Genomic DNA, 18355 nt, shown 5'->3' with positions numbered 1-18355 from the left:
CGAACTTATTTTTTTATTTAAATATACCTACTTCTGTTGTTTTATCCTAGATTTCTACGCCAAACAACATGTTGTGATCATTTCTCGTCGATAGTTTAACACTAAAGCTACCACGAGGGGTCAAATGACCCATTTTAAACTTTTAGTCAAACTTTTCTTGCAAATTGTCATTGTCACATCATTTGCCTACACTACTTTTCCTAAAACATACATCGAATGTATTTTTCAGTGTTTACTCCTCTCTTGTTATTTTTGTTTTTACTGAGAAATATATGTAATCTGCCCTAACTACCGCAACGGGTGATTTGACCCTTGCTTGAGCTTGGGTAGACTGTACAATTCGTAGTTGCTCTCTATGATTGACATGAACCAACCAATTTGCACAAAGAACACACAGAGTGACGCTTGGGACTAGCAAATTATTCTCGTGCAATTTTCGGTGATTCGAACTTTAAATGGTCAATAACGACGCCGGCCACGTCCCTACAGGCACCAGGGGAAGAGAAGGAATGTTAGTATGATATTCGCCGCCAGATGTTTGATGGTTCAGGTGCTTCGATCGCGAGTGTTGACAATATTGGTCTGTGATACGAAAAGTATGCACAATATCGTATGCATTCCACGCTGATGTATTTAGCAAAGATCAAATCGATGCAAGAACCACCTTGCGTTGTGGCCTCGTTTCGATTATTTGCTAACTTCAAATTTAGATATTTCTCCATAAAGTCGAGAAACTCTGTATTTTCTGACTTGGAAACGTCAATGTTGAAGTCACCAGTGACCACCATTGGCATAACCTGTTTAGAATAACAAAACAGGTTAAGCGTCATAAACCACTTTATATTATTGGTGCTAGTACCTGGCGGAATGTATACTGACACTAGCAGTACTTCGGTGTTCATTACTACCACTTTAGCAGCACAAATGTCTCCAAATCCGTCAGCTACACCAAGCATCTCATCACGTTCCTCATTGAGCTGTTGGATCGTGTGAGGTATAGCCAAAGTGGATGCCGAGTTTTTTGGTAGATTGCTACACCACCAGCCGTCGTATCGGTACGCTTGAACTGGATGATGCAGCTGTAACCTTCGATCTCGACTGTGGAGCGGTTATCTAGCCAAGTCTCGTTTATTGCGAGTAATGCTACGCTGGTCAGAATTCTACCTGTGGAAATGTCCATTGCGTGAGCGTTTAAGCTCTGTACATTGATGCTCATCAATGTGTTTGAAAAGCCACTGCTATTCACAACATCCCATAATTCATCGCCAAGTGTACGTAATCGGTGGTTGTCTAATCGCTGCAATTCATTCCTTAGGTCTACAATCTTAGGCGAATTACTTCCTTTAGCATGATAGAACTTGAATTAATTTTTGGAATTTGTTAAATAAAGTCCCTGGAACGACAAAACTCGTGACAGACCAACGTAAACCAACTGTTGATCCTGGCTCTTGTCGTAGTCATACACAATCTCAGAGAAAGTACCACCTTGAGGTTTATGTACAGTTAACGCACAGGCGCTAACCACTGGAAACTGATTACGCTTGCATTTAATGATGCCGCTCAGTTTGATGTTTACAGATCGTTTGGATATTGGAGTCCTGTTCGCGCCCGATTCGACCGCTCCGGAATGACGTCATCGATGCACACATTGAGCGCATGCGCGGGGCAGATTTATTCATCGCCGACAGCACTGCGCACCGAATTACATCGCTAGCGCCACACGTTCACTTTCACATAAAATGATGTGGCGGTCGAGGAATTAAGGTATTCAGTTTTTACACGTTATATTGTAACATCGTTAAATAAAACCTAGGAGAAAAGTACCAGTGTTTTTTGATTTCCATTCTGCACTCTTGCCTTCCGAGCAAACCTTCGCACCATCGATATCTGGCTAGGGTTCCCGGAATAAATCGCCACAGAAAACGACTGCAACAGAAACCACCGCTTATAAAATGTGTAGTAGGCTATAAATATTGTGGCGCGGTATTGTATTTCAAAACAAGAATTAACCGGGCAAACGTATCGCCCCAGGCAAACGTAACGCCCCGGGCAGACGTATACCGTCCGACGCTCGCTAGAGCTCGGTCGGACATTGCTAAAGGATCGTATCCTATGTTTCAAACTAACCGGGCAATCAGTGGATCCCAGGTTTGCGTGCGAGACACCGCCGCTTCCGACGGCGGGTCGGCGGTGGACTCGGATTGCGTCATCTTGGCGGCATGGGCCGCCTCGATTCCTTATCCTCGCCAAATGGGGACTTCGTCCCCATTACATTGTCCTCAGAATAAATTTCGAAAAACGAGAACAAGAGAATAAATTTATAATAGAAATGTGAGGCACATGATGTTTTTCCCGCGCCAAATATTTCTAGCCTACTACACTTTTTCTAAGCGGTTGTTTCTGTTGCAGTTGTTTACTGTGGCGATTTATTCCGGTCACCATCTGGCTAGTAGACTGCTGTGGAAACCATTGCCTGCCTTTTTCAAGGCGGAGAAAGAGTTTTATTTCCACGCAGTTGACCAGTCTTCCACTTATACAGTCCACTGCCTTGGCGCTGAGGAACGCGCCAACATATGGTCCTTCGAACCGGATCTCGAATCAACGTGCTATGCGAATTGGTTATCCGGTGAGAGTGTTGCGAACGGAAGTCAGATAGGGAAAAAGTAAACCGGAAATCGCGTAAGAAAACGTTGAGAATGCCGAGAGTACGACACACACCGAAATCCGACCGAGATTCGAATAAAGAAGCCGCCACACCATCGAAGAAGGAGGAAGATTCCAGAGAATCCTGATGCTGTCAGCGACAGCAGGTGAAAGCTGCCACACCAACGAAGAAAGAAGCAGTGGATTCCAGAGAAAAATTATGCTACCAGCGTCAGCAGATCACCAGGAAAATAAAAATGATTAGTCACCATCTTGAGGAAGCCGAAAATAAGCCACAACAAATAAGCACATCATTGCTGAAGGTGTTCGCGAAGAAACTGGAGCTTCATTACAAGGAGTTCACAGAAGTACATCGTGAAATACTTGCAGCCACCGTATCATCTGACAACGAGGCGGAAGGTGAAGTGTTGAATGAATTTGATGCGCTTCATACAAACACTCTCATTTTGTTGGAGCAACTCACCGAGTCACTTTCGCCTGCCAGCAATAACAAACAACCAGTTTCGAGTCCCAACATTATTGTCCAACAACCAATCAGAGCTCCTGTACCAACCTTCGACGGCAAAGTGGAGAACTGGCCGAAGTTCCGCACGATGTTTGAGGATATTTTCGCTCGCAGTGGAGATTCCGATGCAGTTAAACTGCACCATCTCGACAAGGCTCTAAAAGACGATGCAGCGGGTTGGATCACAGCAAAGATGGTTCTGGACAACAACTTCCAGCAAACATGGCAGCAGCTCATCGACCAGTACGAAAATCCGAGAGTGATCGTCGACACACATATCGACGGATTGCTTGATTTGAAGCCGATGACCAAGCGAAACCAAAAGGATTTACTCGAGCTGGTGAAAACGTTTAATCGCCACGTTGGTGGACTTGAGTACCAGGGGCTAGAAGTGGATGAACTTTCAGACCTCATTCTAACGAAAATCCTAACGTCACGATTGGACGACCAAACACTGCAGCTTTGGGAGAGAAACCAGCAGCACGCCACATTACCGAACCTGAAAGACACTGTAGCTTTTCTTCGAAGCGAATGTCAGATATTGGAAAGATTCCAAAACCGATACCAGGCTACACCGAAACAGACACAAATCAAGCCGTTCGTGAGTTCTAAGCAGTCGAATCAGAAATCATATACAACAGCTGAATCCTGCCTTTTATGCAAAGAAAATCATCGTCATTTCGAGTGTCCAGAATTACACAAGCTATCTCCGGATCAGCGTTATGAGAAGGTAAAAAACTTGAAAATCTGCTTCAACTGTCTCCGTCCAGGACATCGCACACTTGACTGCTCATCCAAGAAGACCTGCTCTCGTTGCCAGCGAAAGCACCACACTCTATTGCACCAAGAGCCATCGTATACAGAGGAACAGCTTTTTGATTACAAGTTACAAGAACAACACCATTCCCGTTCGGTCACGACGGATGAACCCCATGAATTCGAGCCAATCACCAATACCGTCGTTTCTTGCAGTTGTCACAGGGGTGCTAGAACAGTGATGCTCATGACGGCTATAGTTCAACTCAAGGACAATCGTGGACGCACAACACCTTGCCGAGTTTTACTGGATAGTGGATCGCAAGTGAACTTCATTCACAAAGATTTAGTTGGCCGTTTGTTTGTCACTCGACGACCAGCACGAGTACCCATTGCAGGAATCGGTGGAGCCGAAACCTTCGCCAAGGAAAAAGTGATGGTGCAAATAAAATCGACACACTCCAATTTCGGCACTGATGTCGAATGTTTAGTGGTTCCAACTATAACGGAAGCAATCCCAGCAACAAAAATAAACGTTTCATCATGGCCGATTGATAGAAACCTACCCCTCGCAGATCCAAACTTCAACCACCCAGGAGCCATCGATATGCTGATCGGCGTGTCACAGTTTTTTCGCTTGTTGAAGGCCGGGCGCCTCCAACTAGGCGACAACCTGCCGGAGTTACTTGAAACGCATCTCGGATGGGTAGTTGCCGGCGATATCGACCTTTCCAACATTCAACAATGTTTTGTTGAAACCGAAGTAATTTCCGCAGTACCAACGGTTCCGAAGCGCGAGAAGTTGTTGCAGCCAATGATCAATATAGACGACACTAGGAGATATGTGGTAACCCAGCCATCGCGAGTATCGTTTCAAGATAATGAAAACAACCGGAATCCGACAATACGACGCTTCCTTCCACCGGAAATAAATCTGCAGAAGAAAACCGATCATTGCAAATCATCTTGTTATGCCCAAGGTTACCTTAGTATCAAATACATATCAGAAACCACGAATGACATCCCCGATGACGAGAAACCGCAGCATAAGCTGACAACCGTTCATATCGTTCCAGCAATCAAGAAGAGACATACGCCGATATTTACAAAACCCCAAAAACCCAGCCAGTTAGTGAGAAAATCGCTGTCCAGCCGAGGTCCCGATAAATTACTAGGAGCAACAAGTATCAGGATTCGAGACTCAGTATGCAGACAATTAAACTCGACCAAATTCGTTCATCCTATTGACGGCAACACCATCAATTCTTCAGTTAATTTCTTGCCAGCCCGGCGGGAGTATGTTCGCGCCCGATTCGACGAGGTCGAGGAATTAAGGTATTCAGTTTTTACACGTTATATTGTAACATCGTTAAATAAAACCTAGGAGAAAAGTACCAGTGTTTTTTGATTCCTCTCTCTTGCCTTCCGAGCAAACCTTCGCACCATCGATATCTGGCTAGTAGACTGCTGTGGAAACCATTGCCTGCCTTTTTCAAGGCGGAGAAAGAGTTTTATTTCCACGCAGTTGACCAGTCTTCCACTTATACAGTCCACTGCCTTGGCGCTGAGGAACGCGCCAACAAGTCCAATATCCAATATAATTGTGAATCCAAGCTTCACAATTTGCTGCCCAAAATCACCTTCGTCTTGCTCGACGTATTTAAGTTCTCCTATGGCCCCGTTCACAATGCCATCATCAACATCAACATTGGTAGTTACCATGTACGGCATACCTAGCATGTATGGTAAACCACCGGTTTCCACACAGCTCATTTTGTAAAGTTTGATTCGAGAACTTGCGAGCTGACCAGCGTCCTTATATCCCGCAAAAATATCATCAGCAATACAGTCTAATGCATCCTGACCATTCAACGCTTCGTTGTTGTACTGCTCAACATCCATATTGTGATGATAAAGTCTTATTGCTCATGGTACATTTTGTTTGCACCATTCGGCTGTTCGAAATCGACTTTCAATCAGCTTGGTTTCCTCGACCGTAAATTGCACTCCGTTATCAATCTTGGTGAGTATGCTGGAAAATTCCACATAGGTCTGACGCATAACTCTAACCAGCGGGAAGAATTTAAGCGATTGCCATAGAACTGCACCGTGGAAAGAATTACCAGTTGGCTTATAGACGGATGTTGCATTGACTGGCGGAATTTGCCGCAGATCACCGCAGAATATAATATTTATTCCACCGAATGGATCTTCATAATTTCCGGTTACATCTTGGAGGCGCGCATGTATAGTGTGTAAAACATCCGCACCAATCATGCTGACCTCATCTATGATAACCGCTTTTACATCTTTGAATGCACTACGATACATTTGAAGCATTTCAAAGCTGACCTTGGAGTTGTTCCGTCGCGACATAGTGATCCGGAATGTCGAATGTACTGTAGTCCCTCCAATAGCGACAGCTGCCTTCCTTGTAGAAGCAGAAGCAACATATGCGTTCTTCTGGGAAATATGAGTCTGACAGTAACGGTTGATCGTTTCCATGAGTATTCGCAACGTGAACGTTTTACCTGATTGTGCAGGGCAAGTGAAGAAAATTTGCAACGACTTATTATTCTCGCGATAGCTATGTAATATATCGATCACATGCAAGATCAAGTTACGCTGCTCCTCATTTGTAGTCCGCACCATAACACAGTAATCTTGCTTCTACATGACATTCGTTCGCTGCCTGATTACTGCTCTTAGGGCTCCTGTTGGAATTGGTACCATATCATCGTCGTTCGACTCCATGGAAATCGCCCGCACAAACTCATCATGTTTTCTGGCTGCAGCGTTCTCTTGCTCACCAGCTTCTTCGTTGTCACAGGTACGAAGATATTCTTCAACCGTTTATTCCAGATTCAGATCGCAATCATATTCCTTCCGTTTTCCCAGGAAATCTGATTCATACGTATCATAAAGCTGAAGGAACTTGTTGCCATCGATAATGTCACACAGCTCATTTCTGAACGGTAAGAATAGAAGTACAGGCTCTCTCTTGTACTCAACCAGTTCATTCATGGTGTAGCCACGTCACTTCAGTATTCATGGAACGCTCCGTTTATTGTAATTATTTGTACCTCTACTCGGAGTATATTGCGCTGCGAAATCAGCTAAACAAACATCTTCGAGGCCATTGCGCTGTTCATATTTTTGGATGATGTTCTTGGTCCAAACATCCGTTGAGTCTTCAACAATTGCTTCCTCGTCCATATGCCTGATATGCTCTCTGAATCTGATTCGCTCGCCACATTGTTGGAAGGAATTTCACTTTCCTACTGGCCTCAGACATTGGCAGGCGGAGGAGGTACCACGCAGCTTTTTGTCCACACATCTCTACAGAGTTCAACATCTTCAAGCTGACCTTCTTCAACAGGGCTGTATAGTCCTGGTCAGGGTACTGCTCCTGCAGAGATAAGCTCTCGATGCAAACCACTTATGCCTCGATTTGACTTGCTGACATAGTCAACCAAGTAACATGCGCAGGAGTACACATCGAGTATAAGTTGTAGATTCATGTTGGAGCGAAGTTTCTGAGCAACCCAAGGGTTGAAAGGATTCGTCCAGAGTTCATTCATCGATCGCTTCAAGAAAATTGTTGGACGCTGAATGGAAGACCGGAGCACATCAAGATAATATTCATAAGTGCATCCACAGTCAGCAAGAAATTCTTCTAGAGTGTCAAAGGCTTTTGTTTCCAAAGTCTGACGCATTTTAAGGCACGATTCCTCAATCGGACACGGCGACTGTCCTCCGCCGTAAGAGGGATTAATGACCGCTCTTCGTTCATTGGCCAATACGGTATATTGAAACGGCATCACTTTTCATTGCGTTTATAGCAAGTAGGTGTATGCTTATGAATCTGCTTGTGAATAGTTTTTGGCAAGTACACAGATCTAATGGAACAAACTTTTCTAAAAAGTTCCATTGTAGCAGGCATATGCTCGGAAACAGTTTCACAAGGATCGTTCGTAAGCCATAGCATAATGTGTGCATGCGGGCTGCCCCGATGTTGGAACTCGATACGCTTGAAGAAGTCAACAACGTAGTATTCTCCAAACGGTCTGTATCTCGATGAAGACAGAATGGCCATAAGAACATCTACAAGTTTGTTGAAATATAAGCAGCATGTTACGGCGTCATCGTTGACGAGTGTCGATCGCTGCTGTACATTGAGCTCATGTAACGGATCAGTCAACTCAATGACTCCATATTCACTTGACAGCTTGTGCAGCTGCTTCAATAGAAGTGGCCCTTGAGTTTCACTGGCACTTAATGTGAGGAACATTGTTGGCTTACCCAATTGTCTTACCCAAAACCAATACTGTACTGAGTTTGGAATCGACTTCATAAAGAACAGATTTCGTTCTATGAGACTTTCTACAAATCTTTTGTCACTGAGCTGACCTCGGGTTATGTTTGCAGTCGCTATACACTTGAAAGAATACTGCAACCCTTCGGCAACGCGAAAACGTAGCCATGTATAACAAATGGTTTGGCTAAGCTCCACGTCTGTCGCGTCGTCTCAGTTCACTGGTAGCCTGCATAAATGATGTCACATCGGCCAAGAGCTGGGGATAAGTCATCAAACCGTTATTAACCATTTGAAGAAGCTTGGATTCACAAAGAAGCTCGATGTATGGGTGCCACACACGTTGACGCAAAAAAACATCTTTGACCGTATCGGCGCATGTGAATCGCTGTTGAATCGCAACAAAATCGACCCGTTTCTGAAGCGGATGGTGACTGACGATGAAAAGTGGGTCACTTACGACAACGTGAAGCGCAAACGGTCGTGGTCGAAGCCCGCTGAAGCGGCCAGGAAGGTTCTGCTGTGTGTTTGGTGGGATTGTCAAGGAATAATCTATTATGAGCTGCTTCTCTATGGCCAAACGCTCAATTCGTTAACCGATTTTTTTTTGCCGCAAATTGAAGATATGGATACGGATGACATGTGGTTTCAGCAGGACGGCGCCACGTGCCACACAACACGACCGAACATGGCCATATTGCGAACGAAATTTTTAGGGACGCATAATTTCGCGTTTTGGTGATGCCAATTGGCCGTCCAGATAATGCGATTTGAATCCACTAGACTTTTTTTGTGGGGTTATGCGAAAGACCGTGTCTATGCCAACTCTCCACAAACTCTTGAACATTTGAAAGACAACATTCGTGAAGTTATGACCGAGATACCGCCCCATATGTGGCGAAAAGTCATCGAAAATTACCTGTTCCGGATCAAGGTGTGCGAGGAAGCCCTAGGTGGACATTTGAATGATGTTGTATTTCACACATAATGGCATAAACCAAACTTTAATTTGAAATAAAAGTTTCATCGAAATTCGAATTCTAAGTGTGTTTTATTTCAATTAACTTTCGGAATTTAAAGTTGGAAAACCCTGTATATATATAGATACACACTGCAGACATTCCACCGCTTCCCGGTGATGGAACACTGTCTCAATTCGCTGATGACACCGTGATTATGTTTAAGGGTCGTATAATCAGCGATCTGACTCGCAAACTGCAGGGTGGTCTGGATGCTCTAACAGAATATTACACAAGTTGGAAAATTATAATCAATGCGGCGAAGACCCAGACTATCCTTTTCCCGCATTCAAGATCTCCTAAACTTGTTCCCGCTGACAACGTGAGAATTCGGTTCGGAGACTTCCTTATTGCTGTGCCCGGACACACAGGATGAAACTCCAACGCGTTCAAAACAAGATTCTTAAAATCATACTGAATTTGCCACTCGGAGGTTCATAAAAGAGCATGTCTGGATACCCTAGAAGTAAAGTTTGACAACGTCATAAAAAAGACGAGTGGGTAATGTCAGGAACATAACCGGAGTGACGTAGGACTATACAAAGAGGACAGCTTTTGCTAAATATATATTTTAAAAATATTGTTCTATTTTCTTCTCCTACGTGAATACCTACCTATATAACTGAAAAATGGATTAGTTTACTGTTCTTTATGAACATGTTGAACGTTCTGAAAAGAACTTTTGATGTTCTGATGTTGATATTTTTCTGAAGGCTTTGTACTTATTAAATGTTCAACGCCGGTCATCTTTTGGCGTATGCACATATCGTACAATCAAAATGATGGCTGTGATAGGGAATGCATAGGTGGTCATCAGCTCATTCACTATCATATATTTCACTATTGAGCACATTACCGTACCTTAAACTGTGGTTTCGGAAACGAATGAATTGTAAGATTTGTAGTCTCCGCAAACAATGTAAATAAAAATGAAAAAGAACTGAGGTTTTGGCGACGAACTCTACGATCTGTCGAGAAAAAGACGAGCTATAAGCGTTCTGAAAAACCAACAGTGAATACAGGGACGGATGACCTTCGGATTAAAGTCCTTTAAAATAAGAACAGAACAGCAGGAAATACATACTAGAGGCGAATGAACTGAAAAGTTTAAACCCTCTTAAAGCCAAAAAGATGAAGAAGAAGAAAGAAATACATATCTCATCATGTTGCTCCTTAGTTATGTTTCTAAACAATGCAGATGTACATCAGTCAATTTTCAACATCAGTTATCAACCAAAGAAAGCAGTTCTTGCTACCGAGAAAGTTCGAGAATGCCATCCTGCATACAATGTGTTGTAATTTGAAGCCACTTTCAATTCGGGAACCATGCATGGGTTTGTGAAAACTGAATGATCAATTTAAAAGACCCCAACCACCAATAAGTTCAAGAACAAGCATAAACAAAATAAATCAGTTTATATTATATGTCATATTATGTCACTTTAGAATGCATTGGTATTGTGAATAACTTTTAATTTAATTTTTTTTTTAATTTCTTCTTCAAAAGGTTTAATGGAAAAACCGCCGTGTTGTACGGTGGCTGGCTTTTTCCTTCTTCTACCTGCTGCCGTTTTGCGATTGTGTTTGCCACTCGCTGAAACTAGTTGTTGCTACCGAACCGAATGTGTTCTGTTCTGTAGGCGGGTTTTCTTATTGTCGTGAGCAGCTTTGCAAGCCAACTCGGGAACTCTGGCGGCCGAAACTCTATAACCGCTGTTAGGTATACTGGTGCTCCGGCACCAATCCGTTCGGCCTAGTTACCCTTGCGGAGCAATCAGTGAATGCGACCAACAGGGAACTGCAGAGCAGCACGGTTCGAGTGGGACTTTGCCTTTCCCTTAACTTGTCCTCCTTTGTCACGTCCACACGTCCACGTTGCTGCTTGTGTTGCTTTGTTGATGTGATGCGATGCGATGTGAAACGATGCCAAACAACCACATTGATTTACGGTTTGAAAGAGAATGATGTATTTTTCAGCGGGTCCACGCATTTTGTATTTTAGCGGTACACGCTCACAAGATAGAGACAAATCGACAGACTCAGCCAAAGGGGCGAGTCCAACGGGACGAACGAATGAGCGTTAATAGGCAGCGATGGCAAAAAAAATACATTTCCACTCCTCTAATCCCACCCAAATCTTTTCCACTCCTTTTCTTCCTATCCTCCTGAGAAGGGCCGTTTTTTTTTGGATTTCGGAACACACCATTCGCTTGAAATCTAGGTCACTTGTGCTTCGTTACCGCTTTGGTCCTCGGATCAGTGAATATTTACTTTCCTTTACAACATATATTAAATGAGGGGCTTAGAATGAAAGGGGTGTAAGTGATTTGATCGATTTCTCTACATCGACTCTCTCTTTTGGTCATAACTTCGCAGCAAATACATTCCCAACTGTTTTTCACAATGTGGAAGGTAGGTCAGAACCTCATCTATCGGATTCTATAGCAAACTTAAATTGGAACGTTTTTGCAGTTGAGTTATTATCTAAATAAAAAGTTGATGAAGAGAAATCGATCAAGTCACTTACACCCCTTGCATTCTAAGCCCCTCAAATATCTTATGAAGCATAGGATTCCTTCCTACCTTCTTCTTGAATCGAAAATCAAGCGGATAGATCTGATGGGTGATTTTTTGTTTTTGGTTTCCCTTTCGCCAGTCCCCTCTGGGCTGGTTTTATTGTGGCTCTTCACTGGGCTAGAGGCGAATGAACTGCAAAGTTTAAAGCCTCTCAAAAACAAAGAAGAAGAAGAAGAAGAAGAAGAAAATACATTCATTACGATTTGTTCGCTCGTTGGATTCACATGCAGGCTAAAAAGGGTCCTTTTCAGGATCACAAAATTATCTTTAATTTAAAGAGTTGTTTGTTTTGTTATCACTCGTATCCCCATCTTGTTCGGCTAAAGCTTCCTGTTTAGCATTTGCGGTTGCCACTCGCCACAGCTTTCACAGTTGGAAAATTTCTTCCCATCCTGCTTGTGACATGTTGTACAGTAAATTTCATTTAACGCGACGTGCCGAAACACCACTCAGTGTCGCATTGGAGTTTGATTTTAACCTGTAATTGAACATTTGCGATGACAGTGGTACAGTGTCGACTTTCAATGTGGGGTCATAATTTGGACCCCGAACTCTATGTTTACAAAAATGTTCAACTAAATATATCGCATTACTGATCCGTCAAATTAACTAAATGTCGAGCTAAATGTAAATTACTGTACTTTCAATCTGGAAACAATTTAAGAATTGGTTAAAATTGAATAATTGGGAAAGTTCCCAACCATCAATAAGCTCAGAACAACTGCCAAATTCACATACTCATCAGATCCTGGCAAACAAGTTATGAAAAAATCAATTTGTGTTTTATTATTATTTTGGATATTGTTTTAGAAAGCATTGAACTGTACTTCCTAAACTCTTTTTTGGAAGAGTTAGTGGCCCTGAAAAGCGCCTTGTTTTATGGAATGGTTCCAATTTAGAAAACTTAGTACTCGTGGTTTTGAAAAAAAACCATTTCGACCGCCCTCGATGCCGCTTTGTTCTGGATTTGCCACCAAAGCAATTTGAATACAGAGCAAACATTTTTCTTCTGCTACCTGCTGCCGTTTTGCGATTGCGTTTGCCACTCGCCTCTCGCTGCAACTGCCTGTTTTTGTCTTGATGTCCATCGAACCGGATGTGTTCTGTTCTGAATGCGGGTTTTCTTATCGTCGCGAGCAGCTTTGCCAGCCAACTCGATCACTTCGGCGGCCGAAACTATATAACGGCGGCTAGGTGGACTGGTGCACTGGTACTAACGCGCTCGGCCCAGCTACCCTTGCGGGGAACTCCAGACCAACACGGTTCGAGCGGTATTTTGCCTTTCCCTTCACTTTTCCTCCTTTACCATGTCCAACCATGGCTGCTTGTGTTGGTTTGTTGATGTGTTGTGATGCGAAACGATGTGGTGTACGGTTTGAATGAGAATGATCGTTACGGAAGGAAGGAAGGTCTTGTATTATAGAGACTTTAAACTTTTGCAGTTCATTCGTCTCCAGCCTTGAGAAAGGCCCTTTGAAAACTCTACTCTACTCTATGACTCTACTCCAGCGCTACCACCTCCGCCCTCTTGCCTTGAAGAAGGCACTCGATCCCTCGCCGTCCAGTTCGTCCAGCAACGATGTTGTCCAGTCGGTGTCCACACAAAGAATGATCGTTTCGGCAGCGGAGCGGGGATTTTTAAGCTGACTGGCTGGCTCGAGAATTATGCATGTGTGAGACTGCGACCAATGTTTCGTTCATTTTTTTTCTTTTTCCTTTCCAATCGTGCTTCATTCTATTTCGCTGCTGCTCTGGTTGCCCGTTTTGGTCGGTACGATTTGAGGAGCACAAAATGGACCAATCAAAAATGGGCACATAGTGCATTCGGACAATGCTTGATATTTCACAATTATTCAATTATTTATCTCAAGAAAAATGAATTGTTATTCGTTATGATAGATGCGTAGATATATTTCCTATCAATTGATGCAAAAACCTTTGCGATCTATTGAGAAATGCTCGAGTTATAAGCGTTCCAAATCTTGCATTTTTTCCTACTTGTTCAGTGCCTAGATTTTCATTTCACCCCCTATATCTTCCGGTTAGACGTAGTCCTACGTCAAAAATTTGGAGAGAGGTGATCCTCTTCCGTGCATGAAATTGTACGGAATTTGTATATAGTAGTTTAAGGTATTAAGTTAAGTAGGTAGTTTTATTATAACAATTAAAAAAACAAATGTTTATCATTAAATTATCATATATCATTAGATATAGTAAAAACAAACAGAAGTACCTAGCATTCTATTATGCAAATTAAGATGAACAAAGATGTAAAGCGTTAGCTGGCCAATTAAAATGTATTGAACTTTGTATTAATCAAAAACGTATAAGAAATAAAAATAAATTTATGCAAAAAAAATGCCTTCGTTCATTTCTACCTCTACTCTCGTACCGTGAGGACTCGTTTGTTTGGGACCAAGCAGACAGCTCGTTAGTCTTTCGGTGGTAAGGCACCACGAAAGCAGCTCGGATAAGCGCATCAGCCGCAGGAAGTGTGAAGAAGCCACATCGCTATTAACCGGGAACTTTGCATGAATTTCGTCGCTATCAAAAGTCGACCAAATTGCTAATCCAAAAGCTACCTTTGCAGCGTTTGGTTCGTGGAATTGCCCAGGACTTCAAAACCGACTTGTCAAAGTTCCGCGGTTATAGCACTGCAGGAGGCCTATTCGAAGATACCAATTTGTGTGCTATCAACGCAAAGCGCGTCACATTATGCCCAAGGACATCGAGCTGGCCCATCGTATCCGAGGAGAGCGTGCTCTTAGCTTAGCATATAATCAACGGCACTTTTCAGGGCTCCAAATTTGATGGATTAGAGTTCAGAAAAGTTTTTTGCAAGTCGAACTGAAAGGAGCATTTAGCGAAAATCGTGGTGTCGATGATAATTCGATACCGATAAGTGCCATGGATATGGATTTGATAATGAAGAATATGAAATATTTGGAATGGATTGGATGGATTCCTTCTTGGAATTTACTCAGCAAAAATAATGCCCTTTCCCAACATTTAAATACACAAACGGCAAACAGTTTCATCAAAGTGATTTCTTCGATATGGTAAAATATTAACTACATCATGTCATGTATTTCATATTCTTCATTATCAAATCCATATCCATGGAACCTATCGGTATCGAATTATCATCGACACCACGATTTTCGCTAAATGCTCCTTTCAGTTCGACCTGCAAAAAGCTTTTCTGAACTCTAATCCATCAAATTTGGAGCCCTGAAGAATGCCGTTGATTATATGCTAAGCTAATAGCACGATCTCCTCGGATACGATATGCCAGCTGGATGTCCTTGGGAATGATGTTACGTGTTTTGCATGGATAGCACACAAATTGGTATCTTCGAATAGGCCTCATGCATCGTCATAACCGCGGAACTTTGGAAGCGTAAGTCAGTTTCGAAGTCCTGAGCAATTCCACGAACTATATGCTGCAAAGGTAGCTTGTGGATCAGCAATTTGGTCGACTTCTGATAGCGACGAATTTCACGCAAAGCGACGGTTCCCGGTCGGTAGCGATATGGCTTCTTCACACTTCCTGCGGCTGGAGCGCTTATCCGAGCTCCTTTCGTGGTACCTTACCACCGAAAGATTAACGAGCTGTCTACTTGGTCCCAATCAAACGAGTCCTCATGATACGAGAGTAGAAGTAGAAATAAACGAAAGCAAAGGAACCGTCATGTTTTATAGCCATCCGTTCGGTTCAACTGCAGAAGAAAAATGAAATTGGAAAGAAGACCATAATGCATAATGCATAGACGTCTGAGTGCGACCGTCCTCATCTCACATCGCCGCATCAACGTAATGGATTTCCAGAGCGTATGCGAGTATATATACGGATTCAATAACCTGTTGCATCGTGAATGAAACCCTTCACTACAACCCTGGAAACAATCAGCTGCTGTCTGGTGCGAACAACGACCTTTACACAACAACAATATTCGCCCAGACAGCAATACCAAACAAAGCAACAAGCAAAAGCAGCAAACAAAGCACTATGTGTGTAAGAGGGACTAACGAAGTGATACAGAACACCCCGTTTCCTCTGCAGTGAGCCGGAACAAACAGCAAAACAGAGAACAAAATTCACCACACCCGAAGTTGATTCTGGTGAAAACATCGCGTAGTGAGGGAACATCAACAACAACATCAGCGAGAGAAAAAAATGTAATCTGGCGGAGCGATAACAATCCAACTTAGACCACCGCAGGATACATTGGAAGAAATGAAGAAGATTGTGCCAGTTTATTAGCAATATTGTGAGCTGTGAAAATAAAAATGTTATTTATTTGAATGTAATAGTTTCCAAATGTAATGTACGATTAAACGGATGTGCTGTAATGAAATGTAATGTTCTGAAACCAAATATATGTACTGTTTGTAGTTATGTACAGTGAACTTGAATAAACTGTTTCTCGTTATCAAGTTTGTTATTTATCGGCCGTCGGCACTTGGTCGCAGTGCATTGCTGGATGGTAGTAGATGAATGAATATTTGGCGCGCCGTTGGTTTATACTCGTTGATATCGAAGTGCATTTCGAAGCAGCGTTTGTCCTCGGATTCGATTGGTCAGCATGGAATGTGATGTTGGTGCCTAACAGTTGGCTATCGGAGAAGGCCAGGTAACCGACAATAACCTGTTTTCTAAGCAATTTTAAAGCTATTGAAACAAGTTTTCGGGTCAATAATTATCAATCATATAACTCGTGGACATTTTGTCTTTCGATTGAAATGTTTATCATACCACTCCGTTCAGCCGGAAAAGAGGTATTAACGTTCAAAACCTTACAGTCCAGCGTCACTCTCTCGTTTTCGAAACTTTGAACTTACACCCCGGTACAGAAATGAAAGACGTAGTCCTACGTCAAAAAAAAATCTATGGATAGGTTATACTTATGATATAACCGCAAGGTTGACGTAGGACTGCCGTTGGCTTAGTAATCATTTGTGTTTTTTCAATTAGCAATAATCGCACCTCGGATGTTCTTCATTGGGTACGATATCGCCGCTGCGTAGAGCTATCTTTCGTATGTATTGAATAAATTATTGATTAAACTAGTGAATGAATGAAACAATTTACGAATTCAATTGCAAACAAATTCCAATTCAGGTCAAATCATGCATAATGGTAGTGGTTATCGCAGCAAATACTTATCATCAAATCATCAAACGGTATGCTCAAAAGTTCAGTGAGCCAGTGACATGAAGTGATATGCAGTCTTGAATAACCGAGCCAAAGCGTTGCATTTGTACCCGCTTTTGTAGACCGTGTTAGCAAAACCATTTCCGAAGTGTAAAAATGCATGGGAGTATAAAAGTACTGTCGAGATCTGCAATGCCGATTTTCCCAACTTATTGGTTTCGGAATCTGTGTTGGGAAAACACATTCCGGTTTGCAAACAAAGTATAGTAGAGTACATAAGTACTCGCAGTTTGCATCTCATTTGCATTGCCAATTTCCCCACGCTTCATGGTTTTGAAATCCGTGTTAGGGATACATTCCGATTTGAAGAAACGCAAACGAGTCCAAAATTACCCGTTGATTGCATCTCATTTGCAATATCAGTTTCCGTAGGCTCCATGGTTTTGAAGTCTGTGCTAGGGAAATATTCCGATTTGCACAAATGCAAGCGAGTACAAAAGTATCCGCTACTTGTATCATTTTGCAAGACCGATGCCGATTTTCCCAGGCTCCATGGTTTTGAAGTCTGTGTAAGGGAAACATTCCGATTTGCAAAAACGCAAACGAGTACAAAAGTACCCGTTGATTGGTTCTCATTTGCAATGCCAGTTTCCCCAGGCTCCATGGTTTTGAAGTCTGTGATATGGAAACATTCCGATTTACAGAAATGCAAACGAGTACAAAAGTACCCGCTGGTTGTATCTATTTTGCAAGGCCGATTTCCCCAGGCTCCATGGTTTTGAAGTCCGTGTTAGAGAAACATCCATTCGTTCCAGCGATGGTATCTCGATCGTTGCGCAATCATAACTGAGTGGATTTCCGAGCGACACTCGCTTTTATACCGATTGGTGTGGTTTCAATAGCCTGTTTTAATAGCATTTTTGAGGCTATTGAAACAAGTTTTTGGATTAAAAAGTAACAAGTATAGAGCGCGTAGACATTTTATCTTTCGAATGAAGTGTTTATCATACCATTTCGTTCAGTTGTTTAGGAGCTATGCGATATATATATATATATTTTTTTCATTCATTTATTCATTCCTTTAAACATATTCAATTTTTTTTTTTCTTTGACTGAGATTTGGAATTCCTTTCAAAAGTATATAATCTTTCTCAATATGATGGTTATCCTAAGTACTAGTGTGAAAATTTAACAATAAAGAAAAAGTCACAGGAGGGTTGTGTCCGAGACACGACCGCATAGTTGACGTAGGATTCTGTTAGGCTATCGGTTGATTTAGGATATGTTTGAAGAATTACATCGTTAAACTCATTGATAACGATTTGGTGGCCCTGAGAAGGGCAATTTTGTTTGGTTGTTGGGTA

At 42.4% G+C, this 18355-nt stretch overlaps 2 protein-coding genes and 1 pseudogene across 2 annotated transcripts in view; 2 read left to right on the top strand and 1 right to left on the bottom strand.

The window, feature by feature from the left end:
• Position 1: 1 nt before the first annotated feature.
• LOC129774754 (uncharacterized) lies at positions 2-5329 on the top strand. Its single transcript, XM_055778693.1, has 2 exons — positions 2-1820; positions 2540-5329. The coding sequence occupies exon 2, from the start codon at positions 2901-2903 to the stop codon at positions 5307-5309; it is 2409 nt and encodes an 802-aa protein (XP_055634668.1). The 5' UTR covers positions 2-1820; positions 2540-2900; the 3' UTR covers positions 5310-5329.
• Positions 5330-15776: 10447 nt separating this feature from the next.
• The window catches only part of LOC129774756 (gastrula zinc finger protein XlCGF26.1-like), a 46578-nt gene continuing 43999 nt past the window's right edge, over positions 15777-18355 (top strand). Inside the window, exon 1 of the mRNA XM_055778697.1 lies at positions 15777-16470. Within this exon, the coding sequence (XP_055634672.1) occupies positions 16331-16470 (140 nt within the window). The 5' untranslated portion in view covers positions 15777-16330. The remainder of the gene's footprint in view (positions 16471-18355) is intronic.
• On the bottom strand, positions 16701-16868 carry LOC129780930 (U4 spliceosomal RNA; annotated as a pseudogene).

Source organism: Toxorhynchites rutilus, chromosome 3 (assembly GCF_029784135.1).
Source record: "Toxorhynchites rutilus septentrionalis strain SRP chromosome 3, ASM2978413v1, whole genome shotgun sequence".
In the NCBI taxonomy this organism is placed as follows: Eukaryota; Metazoa; Arthropoda; class Insecta; order Diptera; family Culicidae; genus Toxorhynchites; species Toxorhynchites rutilus.
The sequence above is the reverse complement of the archived record's forward strand: the minus strand, read 5'-3'. Positions and strand labels throughout refer to the sequence as shown.